Source organism: Ovis aries, chromosome 7, assembly GCF_016772045.2.
Source record: "Ovis aries strain OAR_USU_Benz2616 breed Rambouillet chromosome 7, ARS-UI_Ramb_v3.0, whole genome shotgun sequence".
NCBI lineage: Eukaryota > Metazoa > Chordata > Mammalia > Artiodactyla > Bovidae > Ovis > Ovis aries.
The window spans coordinates 71,226,708-71,244,919 of NC_056060.1; the positions used below are offsets into that span (position 1 = coordinate 71,226,708).

Below are 18,212 nucleotides of genomic sequence, written 5' to 3' on the forward strand. Positions count from 1 at the left end.
TGACCTTGTTTTCAATTTTGTTTTTAAATCTTTTTTTAAAAGGAGAGATTCTGTTGTGCCCTGTGTTGAGCGGGAATAGCCTTTCAGTGGCATTTGGACATATAGTAGGAACGCCAGGTTAATAAGACACATTGAATAGAATAAACCAGTTGCTATCCATGACCGAAAACATGTTTGAAGTAAAATTGAATCTCTTTTAGAAGGAAAGGCAAACTTGTTATTTCCTCCCCCAGTTCATCTGTGTAGAACTGGCTGACTAATCCCTGAAGAAGTTGCTGAACTTTTTCCAAGTGCTGAAAAACCTAATTCTGTCTTAAAAATAGAGCTGTGCAATCTAAACCTTCATACATGTATTTTAAATGTTTAACAAAAAGGATAATTATTTTTGTAAACTAATGGTTTCTTAGGTCCAAACTCCAGTTGAAATCTCCAAACTCCAATTTGTCTTCTCTTTTGCTTTTTTTGAGGAGTTCTGGGAATAGTAGCCTATGAGAGAATTAGGGTTTGTCGGAAGAGGGATTGATTTTTGTTATATATTTTTTTCAATTTCAGGGTAGTGTTAATATCTCAGATATGTGAGAATAGGACACTTTCTCTTCTGAACTACAGTAATAGCTGTAGATAAAATAGAATCATCATGGTAAATCCAGCAGAGTCCTATCATGAGATTCTTTGGCTTGTCTGAGGCATGTTGACTAATCACTTTACCAAACCAGCTATAAAACTGAAATGAAAATACAGGTCAGAGTGAAACAAACATTTTAAGTGTTTTTAGCACTTCTCACTTAGGCTTTATGTTACAGAAATTCTTTGTTTTCTTTGAATGCAACTGTGAAACTCAGCATTCAGAAACAATTTACTGTTTAAATGGTGATGAAAAAAGAATAATTCTGGGGAGTGCTCCTATTGGTAGACCTTTCTTATTTTTCTTTGCTGTGGTGGATTTCTTCTTCACTTTGCTTCTCTGCACTTTCTCATAGTGTAACAGTTAATAGAGTAGATTTCTCAAGCCAGACAGGCTGTTGCCACCATCACTATCCTGGGCAGGTTTACTCGCTGAGTCCCCATTTCCTCATCTGTGAAATAAAGACTATCTGCCTCACAGGTTTGTGGTGAAGAAATAAATGTAAAGGAGAAAGTAACCTGTAAATCACTTGGAATAGGCATCCTAGGCCCCCGCCCCAATGTTGCTCTTCTTGTAATTCTCCTCTTCCAGAAGAGCACTTTCCCCTTTTGTGTTTTTGACATCTCTCCCCTCAGCCTCCATGCTCCCAACTCATGTGTTTCTGTTTATGACTAGATCAACCAATATTAATACCTTACCACTTGCTATTGCCTAATCAAATTTTACCCTATTTTAGTCTTTTCTTAATGTACAGTTGCTTCTCCTCATGGTTTGTATAAAATACTTTCAACTCCTGTGTTTTGATTAAGTTGACAGATTTTTATTTCCTTCCTAGGGCAGTTTCTATTAAACGAGTTCTATTAGTTAGGTTTAAAATGAGGGAGAAAAGAATATCTATTCAGTTAATGTGGTGAAACTAAATGATTTATAATGGCTGAATACCTGTCACTAAGGTATGTCTTCTAGCCCTAATTCTGGCTGTGGCGGTATGGAGAACCACTTAACTATAGCCATGGCTTTTGTGGATGACCCTGCTCCAGCTATTATTTAGAGGACAACATGGTGTGTGTTGTATTAGGAGTCCATGCTGTGTATCGATGTCAGCAAAAATCATTTACAAATTCTTGCTTATGACCTGTCTGTCAGATAAGTCCTTAAACACTTCCTTATGCTATTAATAGAACACATTGAGATGAAAGGTGTGGCAGGCAACTTTTGGAGCATTGCAGGCGGATTCTTTACCAACTGAGCTATCAGGGAAGCCATTGGAAAAAAACAATGGATACATAAGCATTCCTATTGATTTTATATTTTTGAAGCTTTTCCACTTTATTTTATTGAGCTGATTATTCTTTTTATGTAAATCTAACTAAGATGTATTCTTAACTTAATGTATATTTATAATATGTTAAGGTGCCAGTCCTTACATGCAAGTTTACTTGTGGCTAGGAAAAAATAATCTACACAGTAAAAAGAGTGGTATCTTTCTTTGTTTCATCAGTGGAGTTTCCCCTCACATGAGCTCTGTGGTTTTGTAGCTCTTAAAACACCAGCATTCTCTAAGAAAGGAGCAATATTTTACATGTTTTGTTATATTTATATCTTGTATGCTGAGACTCTTTGAGAGAGAAACATGTTTGATGAGTTCATATTTCTTGAAATATACATGATTCTCCAGACTGAAATCTAATGAAACAGGACTCCCATTTGAAAACGAAAGAGTTAAGGCTCCAACAGAGGATAAACGTGATCAAATGATTAGCCAGGGGCTAATAGAAATTCTGGGAAGAATGACAGATTGTATATTAGGAAGAAATAGGATCTCATATTCATTGAAGCTTTTTACAACTAAAGATCTAAAAGAAATAATAGAAAATTACTGAAAGAGATGAATGTCTGAAACCTTAGTAAAGCATGTGGTATTGGATTAATCCAAGCAAGAAAGACTGATGGACAGATAATAAATTACATTGTGTAGGAAGTCTGCATTCCTTGTTTTAAAGGTACTTTTGTCTTTTTTTTTCCTTGCAAGATATATTTAAGTAGCCCTAGGCCAGTTTCAGAAAATTCAGTTCATGATTTTCATCATCACACCATATGTGTATGATTCTTTGGAATAGATAAAGTATTACAAACAAAGACCCCCAAATTCTTGAGTGGAGAAGGTTAATCTAAACCTTCCTTCTGTTCTGTACCAAACTGGTAGCATTTTTCCCTATGAGAATATGAATGACTTAGAATATCTTTCCACATACAATTAATTGTGATGTCCCATAACTAACAAAGTATTTGAAGAAACATGCTGTACTTCTGCTGACTAAAAGGCTTTGTTTCAACAGTTGTACTTCCGCTGGGAAAAGAAATGGTCATAAACTGCAAAGTGTGAATATGTGTATTTTCACTGAAGAGAAGTGACCATTAACTGCTCTAAATTTTACTTTGCCATAGGTACATGTTATTTTATTTAAAAAAAAATGAGAGTGTATGTGTTTATATGTGTAAGTATTGCCTATCTTCATATAAACTTATACACAAACTAGTATATAACCTTTTTTCCCCCAGGGTTGAGCAGTCATGCAGCACTGTAATAATTGTGAAGCTCAGCTACTTTTATATTTGTTGATTGAAAAAATATACATTCTTTTTTTTTAACTCTTTGAGCTTTTCAATCAGTTTTTCCTCAGATTTTTGCCATTCAGACTTGGCATTCATTTACGTTCTTGGTTTTGTAGGTCCAAGGAGAAAGTGAAATGTTTCCTGAAATATAAATAAGTAATAAAGTTAACATGCACACAGAGTGCTCTCTATTCTTCATGGACATATTCTTGTTGGCTCTTTTTAAATATATACTTAATCTCTAGGGGAAACAGAGATTATTACTCTGTTAAACTGACTCCAGATCATCTGGGTTTCTGTACGTTACTTAAGCATTTAAGTTTAAGCTCAATTATTTACATATAAATGAGTTCTCTATTCTGTAACCATATGAAAACATTTCCCAGTGTGGGATGGAAGGTTTATAAGATGTGAGGTTTTTTTTTTTTTAATAGCTACACCAGAAATAGGATCATTATTAACATGCTGTAAAAGCAGGTTATTTCTTGAATCCTGTCTGATAGAATGTGAGAAATAATGCTAACTTTGGGTTTTATTTACATAATATAAAAGAGCCCTGTTAATAAAACAGAATAATAATTGTAAGTTTTGTCCCTTTAATGTGCTTAATAATTTCAATTGAATCTTTTCTAATCTGTTTTGGAGAGCAATTTAAAATGTAACTCATTTTGCACTTTGCTATTGTTTTATAATAGCGTGAGTCCAAAGTGTGTGTGGAAGGACAGTAGCAGAGAAAGAGAAGAAGTGAGACTACTGGCCGGAGGTCTCTCTCTAATAAGCAAGAACAAATAATCAGATTTATTAGCTATACTTATTTATCTCTTATTTCTATATCAATTGTTGCTAAACTAATCTCTAATGCCTTGTACTGGGAGATAGCATTAAGAGTTTTTGTCTAGCTTCACGGGAAGATCCCCTGGACTAGGAAATAACAACCCATTCCAGTAGTCTTGCCTGGAAAGTTTCCATGGACAGAGAAGCTTGGTGGGCTACAGCCCATGGGGTCACAAAGAGTCAGACACGACTGAGCATGCACGTACGCATGCACACACACAAGCAAAATTTTGTTTCTGAGTGGGTTGTAATCAAGAACCTTTCTCTTACCTAAATCTTTTGCCTTGAACTTGAAATGTAAACAAAAGATACCTAATGAGCTTACCAATTATTCTTCTCTGCAAAGAATATTAATTATTTATCTTTATTTATCTCCATTCCTGGTATGTATCTTTCTTTGAGGACAGTGCAGTATGAATTAATCTTCCACATGCTGTCATAGCCCAAATTGGTATCTGTGTTTCTAAATAAGATTGTTCTGTAAATGGTTAAAAGTTATAGGATTCTAATAGGAACTCTTTTTATTCTGTCTGCAGCTATGTCATCTTATCTTTTAATCATTAAAACAGAACTTCCTGCTACTATTTCAGAATTTTTATCTGGAGACTACAGTGGGTAAGAAAAAGTATTTCACATTGTATTCATTTATTTATTAATTCAATAAATAGCTATTAAGCCCTTTTGTGAAATAAGGTAAATGTAGTTCCTGCCCTCAAGACACTTACAAAGTTATGCAGAGACAGTGGTCCTGGAGAAGGAACCCTTGCAGACCGTTCATAGTAACGATTATGTGCAGAACAATGGTCTGTGAACCCTCTGACAGGCCAGTGGCAATCCCTGCTTTCCATGGGGCCACGAAAGAGCAGGACAAGTATGAGCCAGCTCTTAGAGAAGAGTAGAGGAGAAATTTCTGGATATGAAAGATTGGTTGGAGGAGCCGGGAGGCTGAAAGCACTGACGGTAAAGGTCTTAAAGGAGGGGAGCAGATAATCCTGCTGTCACTTTTCAGCAAACCACAGTGATAAAGAGAAATCAGAGTGATAAAGTTACAGTGTACTTGTGTAAAATCCTGTTATAAAGCATTATTGGAAAAAAAATTGTTTCATTTCCTGTTTTTAACAGTATTATATATAATACTAAACCATGTTATACTGCTCTTCTCCTTTTTTTTTTTTATAAAAACACTGGGTTCTAAAGACTATTATCTCATCTTTTTTTATGAGGAAAAAACTCCAAATTAATTATAGTTTTCCTCTTACTATATATAACATGAAATTTTGAGAAAAACAAACTTGAAAGAGCTAAATGAATCCTTTCAATTGTCATCAAATTAATTCATGTAATTTCTAAATCATAATGCCAAAACCCATCAGACTTTTTGATTTAAATATTTGGTTGTTTTGCTCCAATATTTTGTTCCAACTTCTTCTGGATTGCAGGGCAAGTTTTCAAAATTGAGTTTTAGCTTTTACAAGTTGGCTTCGATGAAAGAATTCTACTTAGACAACTACAAATACATATTTATAAGAAAAATATGATATAGTTTAGATCTGAATAGGAACTATCAAGACAATGTGATTGATAAAAAGGTAAGGAGAAGTCCTTACTGATTTTTCATCATTGGAAGATGTGCTTTTGTATAGTACTTTACAGTTTAGAAAGTTTCCATATTCATTGTCACATCTGATACTTAGAGCTACCTTGTTTTATTTGTAGCTTTATCTAGTTTTAAGTTTTATGCTCTTATTTTGATAAACAATTGCTAAATGACACACCTATGTAAAATTTGCTTTTACATTTGGTGTAAAAAATAATGAGGATAACTTCTATTACTTAAAAAATTCTATGCCATATATTTCCATTATAATTTAGGGCTAAGAAACTCAAAGCAATAAGAGGTAAAATGAAGAATGTTAGGCTAAGAGTAAGGAAACATGTGTTCTATTCATTTCATATTCAGTAATCTCAGGAAATTAATTTAACTTCTTTGGCCGTATAACTTAATTTTGAGCCTGAGGTTTCTTTATCTGGCGTAATGGTGGTACCGGTATTGCCTTCTTAACAAAGTTGTTGGGATGACCAAATAAGATATTATACATATACATGGTTTTGTAAGCTGATAGCATAATGTAAATGTGGGAAATCAAGCAACTGCATAATCTTGTATGTCAGTTACAACTCAGTTTTTAAAAAGAAATTGCAATAATAATAACTGTATAAAGGTGGTTTTTCCCTATTTGCTCTAACTGCCAGAAAGGTCAAAGTCAAATTTGAATGTATGGCATTAACTGTGTTAATCTTAATAGTTGTCACATGTGTTCTCCTTTTTCTTGATCCTGAGTTTGGTTACTTCTATCTACTTTTTTTATGTCATATGTCTTGGCGGAAAGAAGAGGGACAAAAATACATATAAAGTTTTAGAAATAAGGTAGTATGTGACAGAAATTCTATTAAAACTTAGGTCTTCTTTCTTTAAAAGTGATACTTTTACCATAGCGTCATTTTAAATCAGCTGTCATTTTCTTATTTTCTCTAATTTGTTTAAAGAAATAAATAAAAAGTAACTCCCATCTTATTCATATTAGTAGAAAATTGATCAGTTATTTTTACATCAGAAATGAAATTTTTAAAACTGTATATACTTCAAAATACTGTGAACAGTTTGCAACATCTGTTACGATGTTTTAAAATTACTCATCTTGTTTTAAATGTAATATATATTCACTTGTTTTGGATTTCAAAGTTTTGAAAAGCATTAGTAAGTGACTTATTAATTGGTTAGAATGCAGATAAATCATGTCTTTAAAGTTTAATACTATGAAAAAAGTTTAATATTATGAAATAATTAAGAAATAAATGTTATGGTAATTGATTTGACTACCTAGCACAGTTTATTTCTAGGTAGAGTTACAGAGCAGTATTTCTTCTGTGAGATCAGTATAATATTGATATACTTTTAGATTTTGAGTTACAATAAATTGCAGTTAAGAATTTTCAGTTGTGCTTATGTTCTGTGTTATATGTAAGATTTGATGTACCTTTGTGAAAAATAAACCTTTATAAAGATGTTATCAAAAAGGAACTACTTTTATAATATTCTAATTTCAAAAATTATTATTAGAAGTCAGAAGCTATAATACTTATACCAAATTTTTATGAGGCATCTATATTTTTCATAGAGTAACATTTTAAAAAAATCTATGGCTGTTACAACTTGGAAGCTCTATGTTAACATTTAATGATCTTGTCAGCAGAATATGATTGACACAATTAAGTTGTCTTGCATTTGAGTTACATAATTGATATGGGATGTGAGTAAGATCCTAATTCAGAACATATGATACTCTTGTTCCATTCCGTTCGAGAATGAAATTAAAGCGACTTATAAATAAATCTGGTTTTCATTAAAATATGGGGGAAAATCTACATGCCAAAGCATTTGCAATACAGCTAGGGATCTATACCATATATTTCATACTTGGAACAATTTTATCATATAGGATTAAATTCACAGATCACACGAGTTTTCTAGGAAGTGTAAAATTTTTACTCTAATTCTTTTGGCTTGAGGAGAATGTATATTTAGATCACAGTAGGAAACAGGGGTTCTGTTAGATAGCTCTTTTCTTCCCCTACTTAGGAAGAATTTCAAGGTTAGCATATTCTTCTAAAATCTTGATTTTTCAATTGTGCTTCTGCGATTTCTTTATACTGGCTTGCATTTCTCAAGCTGGAGTTTTATTTTGTAAAGTTTAGTCATTTCTGCTCCTTGGAAAATATCCATTGTCAAATACAACTCAGTCGACTGTGACATGCACGTGAAATTTGAGCTAATTTTACTGTGCATTACTATATTGCCTTGATTGTTGACAAATGGTAAAGAAAAGCATTGTATTTATAATTGGCTGTGTTAACATAACTTAATAAAGATAAGAAATGACTAATATTAATCAGTAGCCAAACTAGGGATAGAGAAAATTTTTTAAGTTCTTTTTAATATCAGAAATTAAAAGTGTAATCTTGTGAAGAGAGTGTAAAGAAATCACAGTCTTAAGAAAAATGAGGCCATAAATTCAGAGTGACTATTCAAGAATAGAGAGTATTTCCATTGCTTCTGTTACTAAGATCGTCGTTGTCCTTTTGCTGATTTTGTAGACATATACAATGAAGTTGTTGAACCAGATGATCTCTGAGGTCGCTTCTAGCTCTAACATTCCATAACTCTGAGATTCCAAGTTACCACTGGGAGGAGGTGAACTTATCTTCAGACCTAAAGCTTTGGGCAATTGTGTGACTTCCATGGACATGAGTGAATTATGATCTGAAATAATGTAAAGTTATAAAGTATAATACATAATAGTAAATGTTATAGACTGCAGTGTTTCAAAGTGTTCCTAAGATTCTTAACACAGGAGAAAAGATCAATGTGCTCCATAGGATTAATGTACTCCCTTTGCCCAATTCTTGCTTCATGACAGGAGGGACAGCAGAACAGATGGAGTCTTCTTTGGTGTGCCTCTGGGCCTTTTTTTCTCCTGGCGCTGCAACTGTCTGAGTCTGTTTTGGGTCACAGAAGGAAAGAGATTTCAGGCATGGAGCCCTGGGCTTTTTGCCAGCTTTAGAAATTTAGTTGCCAGGTGTTCCTCGGTGAGGGATATTTTGAAGTTCTCATTTTCATGCATATTCAAGAGTGAGTAGAAGATGAATATGCCAGGAAGTGTCATGTAGTATTTGTAGTCTCCATGCTCTCTTAGAACCTCCTGCATACCAGGACTTGAGGGGCATGTGCAGATGTAGAGAGCACAGCTTCAGGCCCATTAGCTAGAAATACTTGTGTGCAGGATTTAGTGTCTGGCACGCGCATTTCCTAAAGATATGAGTTAGGCTGGAGAAGGGCAAGCTATGATCATGGTGTTTCTCCAGCTGCTGCTCCTTCTCTTGTTCTGTTAAAGAAGAAGTTGTCAGCACCCAAGAGTACCTTTTCAAGATACATTAAAAAGGACTTCTTCATAAACTAAGGTGTAAAAGAGACAGTGAATCATAAAGTTTGTCTTAGAACCCATGGGTTGAAGCCGATTTAAAGGAAAACGTTTTCTTTCTTTTTTTAAAAAAATTGAGGTATTGATGCTTGTGTTGGTGCTTAGTTGCTTCAGTCGTGTCCAACTCTTTGCGACCCCATGGACCACAGCCTGCCAGGCCCCCCCATGGGGATTCTCCTGACAAGAATACTGGAGTGGGTGGCCGTGCCCTCCTCGGGGGATCTTCCTGACCCAGGGATTGAACCCATGTCTCCTACATTGCAGGCAGATTCTTTACTGCTGAGTCCCTGGAGTTAACATATACGATTGTCAACTATATATTGTGTAAGTTTAAGGTATCCAGTGTATAAATTTGATACACATATATTGTGGTATGATTACCACTGTAGTGTTTAGCTGATACCTCCATTACCTCACATAATTATCATTTCTTTTTTGTGGTGAGAATATTGAAGATTCTGTCTCTTCAACTTCTAAGTATATAAAATAATTCTGTTAACTAGAATCACATTGTTTTACATTAGATTCCCAGAACTTATTCATCCTCTAACTGCAGATTTGTACCATTTGACCAACATCTCCTCCATTCCCTTACCTACCAGCCCCTGCTAACCACCATCCTACTGTTTCTTAAATTCCACATATACATGATATACAGTATTTGTCTTTTTCTGTCTGACACCTCTCTTAGCATAATGTCCTCAGTGTCCATCAGTGTTGTCACAAATGACAACATATCTTTCTCATGGTTGAATAATATTCCAGTGTGTGTTTGTGTATATGTGTGTGTGTGTTTTATACCACATTTTCTTTATCCCTTCATCCACTGACAGACACTTAGCTTGTTTCCGTAACTTGGCTGCTGTGAATAATAGCTGATAAACATGGGAGTGCAGATATCTTTTTGATATCCTGTTTTTATTTTCTTTAAGTATATGCCTGGATATGGGATTGTTGGATCAATCATGTGGTAGTTCTGCTTTTAATTTTTTGAGGAACTAACTTACTATTTTCCATAGTGGCTGAACCAATTCACATTCCCACCAAAAGTGCACAAATGTTTCTTTTTCTCCACATCCCTGCCAATACTTGTTGTCTCTTGTCTTTTTGATGATATCCATACTAACAGGTATGAGGTGATATTTCCTTGTGATTTTGATTTGTAGATTAGTGATGTTGGTCATCTTTTCATGTACCTGTTAACCATTCATATATCTTCTTTGGGAAAACCTATCTATTTATTTACTTTGCCCATCTTAAAATTATATTTGTTTGATTTTTTGCTGTTCAATTGTAGGAGTTCTCTATATATTTTGAATATTAACCCTTTATCAGATATATGATTTGGTAATATTTTCTCTCATTCTGTAGACTGCCTTTTCATTCTGGTAATTGTTTGTTTTATTGTATAGGACTTTTCATTTTTATATTTTCATTTATATTTTCATTTCAGTTCCATTTACTTTTGCCTTTCTTGCTTGTGCTTTTGGTGTCATATTAAAAAAAAAATTGTTGCCAAGACCAATGTCAAGGAGCATTTTCTTTATGTTTTTTTTCTATAAATTATAAGTTTCAGATTTTACATTTAAGTCTTTATTTCAAGTTAATTTTTGTGAGTGGTATAAGTTAGTTTTCATTTTTCTATATATGGCTATCTAATTTCCTCAGTATAATTTTTTGAAAAGACTCCCACTGAATATTCTTGAGTCCTTTCTCAAATATTATTTGACAGTATGTGGGGTGGGAGAGTATGCCTAGGCTCTATAGTCTGTTCTTTTGAACTATGTGTCTTTTTTTATGCCAGTACTATACTTTTTTGATTACAAAAGCTTTGCAGTATACTTTGAAGTCAACTTTGTTTTCTTTCTCAGGATTGCTTTGGCTATTTGGAGCCTTTTGTAGTTCCATACAAATTTTAGAATTTTTGTTCTATTTTGAGGAAAAAAAAACTGTCACTGGGACTTGATAGGGATTGCATTGACTATAGATAGCTTTGGATAGTTTAGACGTTTTAACAATATTGACTATTTTGATCCATGAACACAGATAGGATATCTTTCTAGTTGTTTGTGTCTTCAATTTCTTTCATTTAAGTTTGACTGTCTTTCACTTCTTTGGTTGAATATATATAAGTATTTTATTGCTTTTATGCTATTGTGAGTGGGATACAGACCAGGAGCTGACTGTGGCTCAGATCATGAACTCCTTATTGCAAAATTCAGACTGAAATTGAAGAAAGTAGGGAAAACCACTAGACCATTCAGATATGACCTAAATCAAATCCCTTACAATTATATAGTGGAAGTGATAGACAGAATGTCTGAAGAACTATGGATAGAGGTTTGTGATTGTACAGGAGGCAGTGATCAAGACCATCCCCAAAAAAAGAAATGCAAAAAAGCAAAATGGCTGTCTGAAGAGGCCCTACAAATAGCTGAGGAAAGAAGAGAAGCTAAAGGCAAAGGAAAAAAGGGAAGATATACCCATTTGAATGCAGAGTTCCAAAAGAATAGCAAGGAGAGATTAAAAAAGCCTTCCTCAGTGATCAATGCAAAGATAGAGGAAAATAATAGAATGGGAAAGACCAGAGATCTCTTCAAGAAAATTAGACATACCAAGGGAACTTTTCATGCAAAGATGGGCATAATAAAAGGACAGAAATGGTATGCACCTAACAGAAGCAGAAGATATTAAGAAGAGGTGGCAAGAATACACAGAAGAACTGTACAAAAAAGATCACGACTCGAATAATCACGATGGTGTGATCACTAATCTAGAGCCAGACATCCTGGAATGTGAAGTCAAGTGGGCCTTAGAAAGCATCACTACGAACAAAGCTAGTGGAGGTGATGGAATTCCAGTGGAGCTATTTCAAATCCTGAAAGATGATGCTGTGAAAATGCTGCACTCACTATGCCAGCAAATTGGAAAACTCAGCATGACTGAACTGATTGTTTTATTTCTTTTTCAGATACTTGTTAGTTTATAAAAATACAACTGATTTCTGTGTGTTGTTTATGTATCATTCAGCTTTATAATATTTTTTGATTAGCTCTAACAGTTTTATTGGTTGAAGTCTTTAGAATTTCCTATATATTAGATCATATCTGCAAATAATGACAGATTTATTTCTTATCCAATTTGGATGCCATTTATTTCTTTATCTTGCCTGATTGTTTTAGCTAGGACTTCCAGTACTATGTTGAATAAGAGTGGTGAGGGTAGGCATCCTGGTCTCATTCCTGACCTTAGACGAAAAATATTAAGCTTTTCACTGTTGAGTATGATATTAGCTATGAGCTTGTTATACATGGCCCTTATGTTGAGGTTTCCTCCCTCTGTACTAAATTTGTTGAATTTTTTTTTTAATCATAAATGAATATTGTGTTTTGTCACATGCTTCTTTGGCATCTATTTTTAAATCATATGTTTTTAACATTTTTATAAAACATATTTTTTAGCATTTTAATTATATGTTTTAACGTATTTGACCATGTGTTTTTTATCTTATATTCTATTAATGTGCTATATCATGTTGACTGATTTTCCATATGTTGATCCATCCTTGCATCCTATGGATAAGTCCCACTTGATCATAATATATGATGCTTTTAATGTGCTGTTGGATTTGGTTTACTAATATTTTGTTGAGAATTTTTATAATATATTCACCAGGGACACTGGTCTGTAAGTTTTGTTTTTTGTAATGTTCTTATGTGGCTTTGATAGTAGGGCATGCTCACCTTAGAAAATGAGTTTGGAACTGTTCTCTCCTGTCCAATTTTTGGGAAGAGTTTGAGGAGCACTGGCATTAGTTTTTCTTTAAATGTTTGGTGGGACTCACCAGTGAAACCATCTGGTCCTGGGCCTTTCTTTGTTGGTAGGTTTTTTATTACTGGTGCAGTGACCTTACTCATTATTGGTCTATTTATATTTTTTAGTTCTTCATGATTCAGTCTTGGTACACTGTATGTTTCTAGGAATTTGTCCATTTTCTTAATTTAACATGGCAGTGGGAGACTTTGGCTATCTGGTAGTGAAAGGATACATTATAGTCAACTGGAAATTCAGAGAACATCTAACAAACGACTTGAAAGAGTAATACCTGTTATCTTTGATGCTCCCAGCTCTCATATTAGCATGAATTTTACTTTGTTACCATTTTGATGTGCACATGCATATATTTCAGAGTAAAAATGATAGCCACTTTACAGAAAATTTAGAAGACAAAGCAAATAAAATTTATATATAATACCATCTCTTATCTAATCCCTGCTATCATTTTATTTCCTTTGAATTTTTCCCCCAAAACATTTTTAAAACATAGTTAATAATCATTATTTTATATTTTTATCATTAATATTTTCTGTTTTTAGTAAACTGTCTTTTTTAAAAAAAAAAAGCTGTTGAACATTCCATTGAGTATGCTGTTTTTGACAAACATTTTCTATTGTTGGTTATCTAAGATTTTCCTCAACTTTTTAATATTATGATAATGTTATACTCACAGCTTCATTCACATAAAATTCTTTATATCTTAGATTATTCTCTCAGAGTAGATTACCACACATTATCAGTATTTTTCCAGAAGATAGTGCTAATTGACAAGATCACTAATGTTGTGTGAAGGACCAATTATTCACATCCTTGAATATTATTTTTTAAATATTTTTACTCAATCTCAATAACCTTATTAGCTATTTCTTTAATTAACATCAGAGATTGGATTTTTCTTCATGTATATTTACTAGTTGCACTTCTTTTATGAATTGCTTAATTATTATATCCCAAAGAGAAGTCTTTACTATTAAATTCTTAGAGAATTAAGTCTGATTTTTAAAAACTTCAACACATGTATTTTTATATTGAAACTTTAAAACCTTGTATATGCCACCAGTACATAAAATAAAGATTTATCAGTGCTGCTACATAGAAATATCTGCTTTTGGTATTTTAAGTATATCTTTCTGACTTTTTAAAAACTGTGCATCCATTTTTTTTTAAATAATCAAATACTCCATCACACATTTACCTGCCTTTTTTCATTCAGTATTCTATTACCTTTATATGAAAAGTGTAATATGTTTTCTCCTAGTAATTCATGCCCTTTCCTGAAAAATTTAAAAATATGTAAAACCACTGTATAAGAAGAAAAATTATCCATCATTCTACCATGCAGGTATAATGGCTATAAATATAGGTCCTTTCCATTTCTAATGAATCTTTATATTCCCTCAAACTTGTTATCATATTAAATATATTTATGATATATTCAATATATTATTTATTATAAAATATGTCAAGGTGGTTTTAGTTGCTCTGTACCTAAAGTAGAACTTTTTCCCCTAATAGGTCTTGGTATCTTGATGGAGACACACTACTAATAATCATTTGTGTTGGCATTGTGTTCCCTCTTGCACTTCTTCCTAAAATAGGTAAGTCTTTAGAGAAGAGGATGTTATTTGTTTATAAGAAAAGAGAAACAAGAAATAATGTTAAGGGGCTTTTAAATTTCACAGTTCCACAGTTTTATCAGAAGGTGATTGTGAATAATTTTGAACTTGGATTTATTTTAGGTTGTTCAGCCTTCAGCCCTGCCTAGTTAACCTATTACTTGGTTTGCAGTAGTATTTTGTCTGCCCCACTAAAATAAAATCTTTACAGCAGAACATTAAAGAGCAGCCTTTTCTTACAGTGTGCCATTAGTGGTAAGCCAGTTCCAATTCTGCTGTACAGAACTACATAAATGATCTGTGACAGATAGTTGGAATGTTGTTATTCTCAGCCCTAAGCCCCAGATACCAAGCACTGTAATAGAAAACATGCCCAAGATGTATAGCTTTAGCTGTATGTTAGGATCACTTTCCTTATAAATTGCTTTTTATTTTACTGTTATTTTACAGGCTTTCTTGGCTACACAAGTAGTTTATCATTTTTCTTTATGGTGTTCTTTGCTCTTGTGGTAAGTTTAAAATATACTATAATACTTATCTCCTCACTAAAATGGAAATCATTGTGTTAATGTCCTTTTTTCCTCTTTACACTGTTTTTTATTGAAAAGGTATCCCATTTTATTTCAATGTGTTATTAAAAGCACTTTTATTCTGCAAAACTGTTTCCTTCATAGTATCTATATTGAAGAAGCTTAGCAAGAGTAGCATTCCAGGTTCAGCTTCTCTTGTGGTTAACTAGAGAGAAGAGCACACCAGTTCTGTTAAAACCTTGGAATATAATTCTTTGAGTAAGTCTAAGTATTCATTTATTTCTGTACAAGATTGTGTATGTATGTTTATGTTTGGGGGGTTCTCAAGCATAAGAATCAGGCTGGTTCTAAGCTGTAAAATCAGTTTGAATCCTAATCATCTTAATTTTAAACCTTAGTTCCATTAATGAAACCAGAGCTTCAGGGGTTTACCCACTGAAGAGATCTAGTAAGAATTGGAGTACCCATCTGATTTATTAAGCATTGGTTAAGCTCTCATGAAGCTGACTGCACAGAAATACTGTTTTTCACATGTGGAATATTTTTTTAAATTAGCTCATTTTAATTATAGGAAAAATCTCTCTCAGATGGTAAACTTATTTATAAAATAATTTCATATGAAGATAAAAGAGAATTTCAATTTCTGATTTCCTTTTAATTCTTCTAAAATAGATTTCAATATTCCAAAGACAGTATCTTTGTGTGAAACTCTGGGGGGAAAGATCCTTTTTCTTTTTGCTTAACAGCTTATTCCACAGTCAGTATCTGTCCAACCTTAAGTAGGATTAAACATTTTAAACTTTCCAAAATACATGCCTAAATGGCTTGATTAAACTCTTAAAATCATAAGCTTATTTAAACTCTTCTGTGTTATTGAGAAATGAATGAAAGAAACATGCCATCCAAAAGAGCAAGACAACACATCATTAGTTAAACCATATGATAGAAACAGATTTCCAAGCTGTCAAAACAATCTAGGATGCATATAACTTAGGCTAAACTATCTTCTGGGATACAAGGATAAAATAGCTTTAGATTATTTAAATGAAGTGAAAGTGACCCTGGTTTCAGTGTACAGGAATATTTATTTAATGAGTGCTCTTAAAACTAAAAATACTTGACAGTGTTTCCATTTAACCATTTGTTGAACTTACCAACATTAGAATCATTGCCCTCCCTCCACAAATTGTCTGACTTGTATCTTGTAAGTGAATTGAACATACACTTATTTAAAAGATCTTTTTCTTTCTGTCTTATTGAGATATAATTGACATACAGTGCTGTGTAAGTTTAAGGTGTACAGCACGATGACTTAACTTACATATGTTGTGAAATGATTACTGCAGTGTTTACTTAACATCCATAAGCACGCTTCTTAGGTATCACATTAAGAGGGGAGCAAAGGCTATTTCCGTCATAATTTGATTGTTGAAAAGCATCTACGTGGTTAAGAGTGGCCTGTATTTGCAAATGAACATACAGATATTAAAGAGAATCAGTATACATAACATTGAATATTTTCTTCACAGATAATTGACCACACAAGTGTTGCATAGGTAGGAGTAATTTGGTTTTTATAGCCAACAGTTTGAAGCAGGTAAAAGATATTGATACAACACATCTATTGTAGTTTTCACAGTATTCATTTCTGTCATGGCAGACACTCTTTAACTCAATGCACATTTCTCCTGTAGCTGTCATATGGAAATAATACCCTTATTCTGCATTTATTATCCTACTTTACAAACCATCTGCTCAGATTTTTACCTTTTAGCACAATTTAAATTTGGTCTATTATGAGGCAGTGAAGACACGCTATATCCTTCTTTCTTAATTCTCTTTTAATTGGCATGTAGGCATACCTCAGAGATATTGTAGGTTCAGTTCTGGACCATTGCAATAAACCGAGTCACACACATCTTTTCCGAGTATGTACAGAAGTTATGTTTACACTGTACTGTAGTCTATTAAATGTACAGTAGTTCTTGCCTGGAGAATCCCAGGGACGGGGGAGCCTGGTGGGCTGTCGTCTCTGGAGTCGCACAGTTGGACATGACTGAAGCGACTTAGCAGCAGCAGCAGCAGCATTATGTCTAAGAAAACAATGTACATACATTAATTTAAAAATACTTTATTGCTTACTCAGCTGTAGTCAGTGACTTAAGTCTCTCAGTTGTGTCTGACTCTTTGCGACCCTGTGGACTGCAACATGTCAGGCTTCTCTGTCCCTCACCAACTCCTGGAGTTTACTCAAATTCATGTCCACTGAGTCAGTGATGCCATCCAGCTATCTCATCTTCTATTGTCCCCTTCTCTTCCTGCCTTCAATCTTTCCCAGCATCAGGGTCTTTTCCAATGAGTCCATTCTTTGCAGCAGGGGGCCAAAGTATTGGAGTTTCAGCTTCAGCATCAGTCCTTCCAATGAACATTTAGGGCTGATTTCCTTAAGGATGGACTGGTTGGATCTCCTTGCATTGCAAGGGACTCTCAAGAGTTTTCTCCAACACTACAGTTTAAAAGCATCAATTCTTCGGCACTCAGCTTTCTTTTATATTCCAACTCTCACATCCATATGTGACTACTGGAAAAACCATAGCTTTGACTCGACGGACTTTTGTTAGCAAAGTAATGTCTCTGCTTTTCAATATGTTGCCTAGGTTCATCATAGCTTTTCTTCCAAGAAGCAAACATCTTTTAATTTCATGGCTGCAGTCACCATCTGCAGTGATTTTGGAGCCCAAGAAAGTATCAATATGTGTTTGTAAATCTGTGTAGCATTTATTATTAAAATTTTAAAAATTGGCCCATAAAATTATTATTTGCTTAAATTATGCTCTCCAACAATGCAAATCAAAACCTACACTCTCATCTATTGTCCCACATCCTTGAAAAAAAAAGTGAAAGCTTTAGTCACTCAGTGGTGTCCAACTCTTTACTACCCTGCGGACTATAGCCTGCCAGACTCCTGTCCATGAAATTCTGCAGGCAAGAATACTGGAATGGGTAGCCATTCATCTTCCCAACCCAAGGATCAAACCCAGGTCTCCTGCATTGCAGGCAAATTCTTTACTGTCTGAGCCACCAGGGAAGCCCAGATATTTATTTTGCTTAAAAT

At 33.7% G+C, this 18,212-nt stretch overlaps 1 protein-coding gene across 4 annotated transcripts in view; it reads left to right on the top strand.

The window, feature by feature from the left end:
- SLC38A6 (solute carrier family 38 member 6) overlaps positions 1-18,212 on the top strand; it is a 64,926-nt gene that overhangs the window by 31,980 nt on the left and 14,734 nt on the right. For all 4 annotated transcript variants that reach the window (XM_004010701.5, XM_060418136.1, XM_042253070.2 and 1 more), the window contains exons 6-8: positions 4,612-4,690; positions 14,467-14,549; positions 15,018-15,076. In XM_004010701.5, coding sequence (XP_004010750.1) covers positions 4,612-4,690; positions 14,467-14,549; positions 15,018-15,076 — 221 coding nt within the window. The remainder of the gene's footprint in view (positions 1-4,611; positions 4,691-14,466; positions 14,550-15,017; positions 15,077-18,212) is intronic.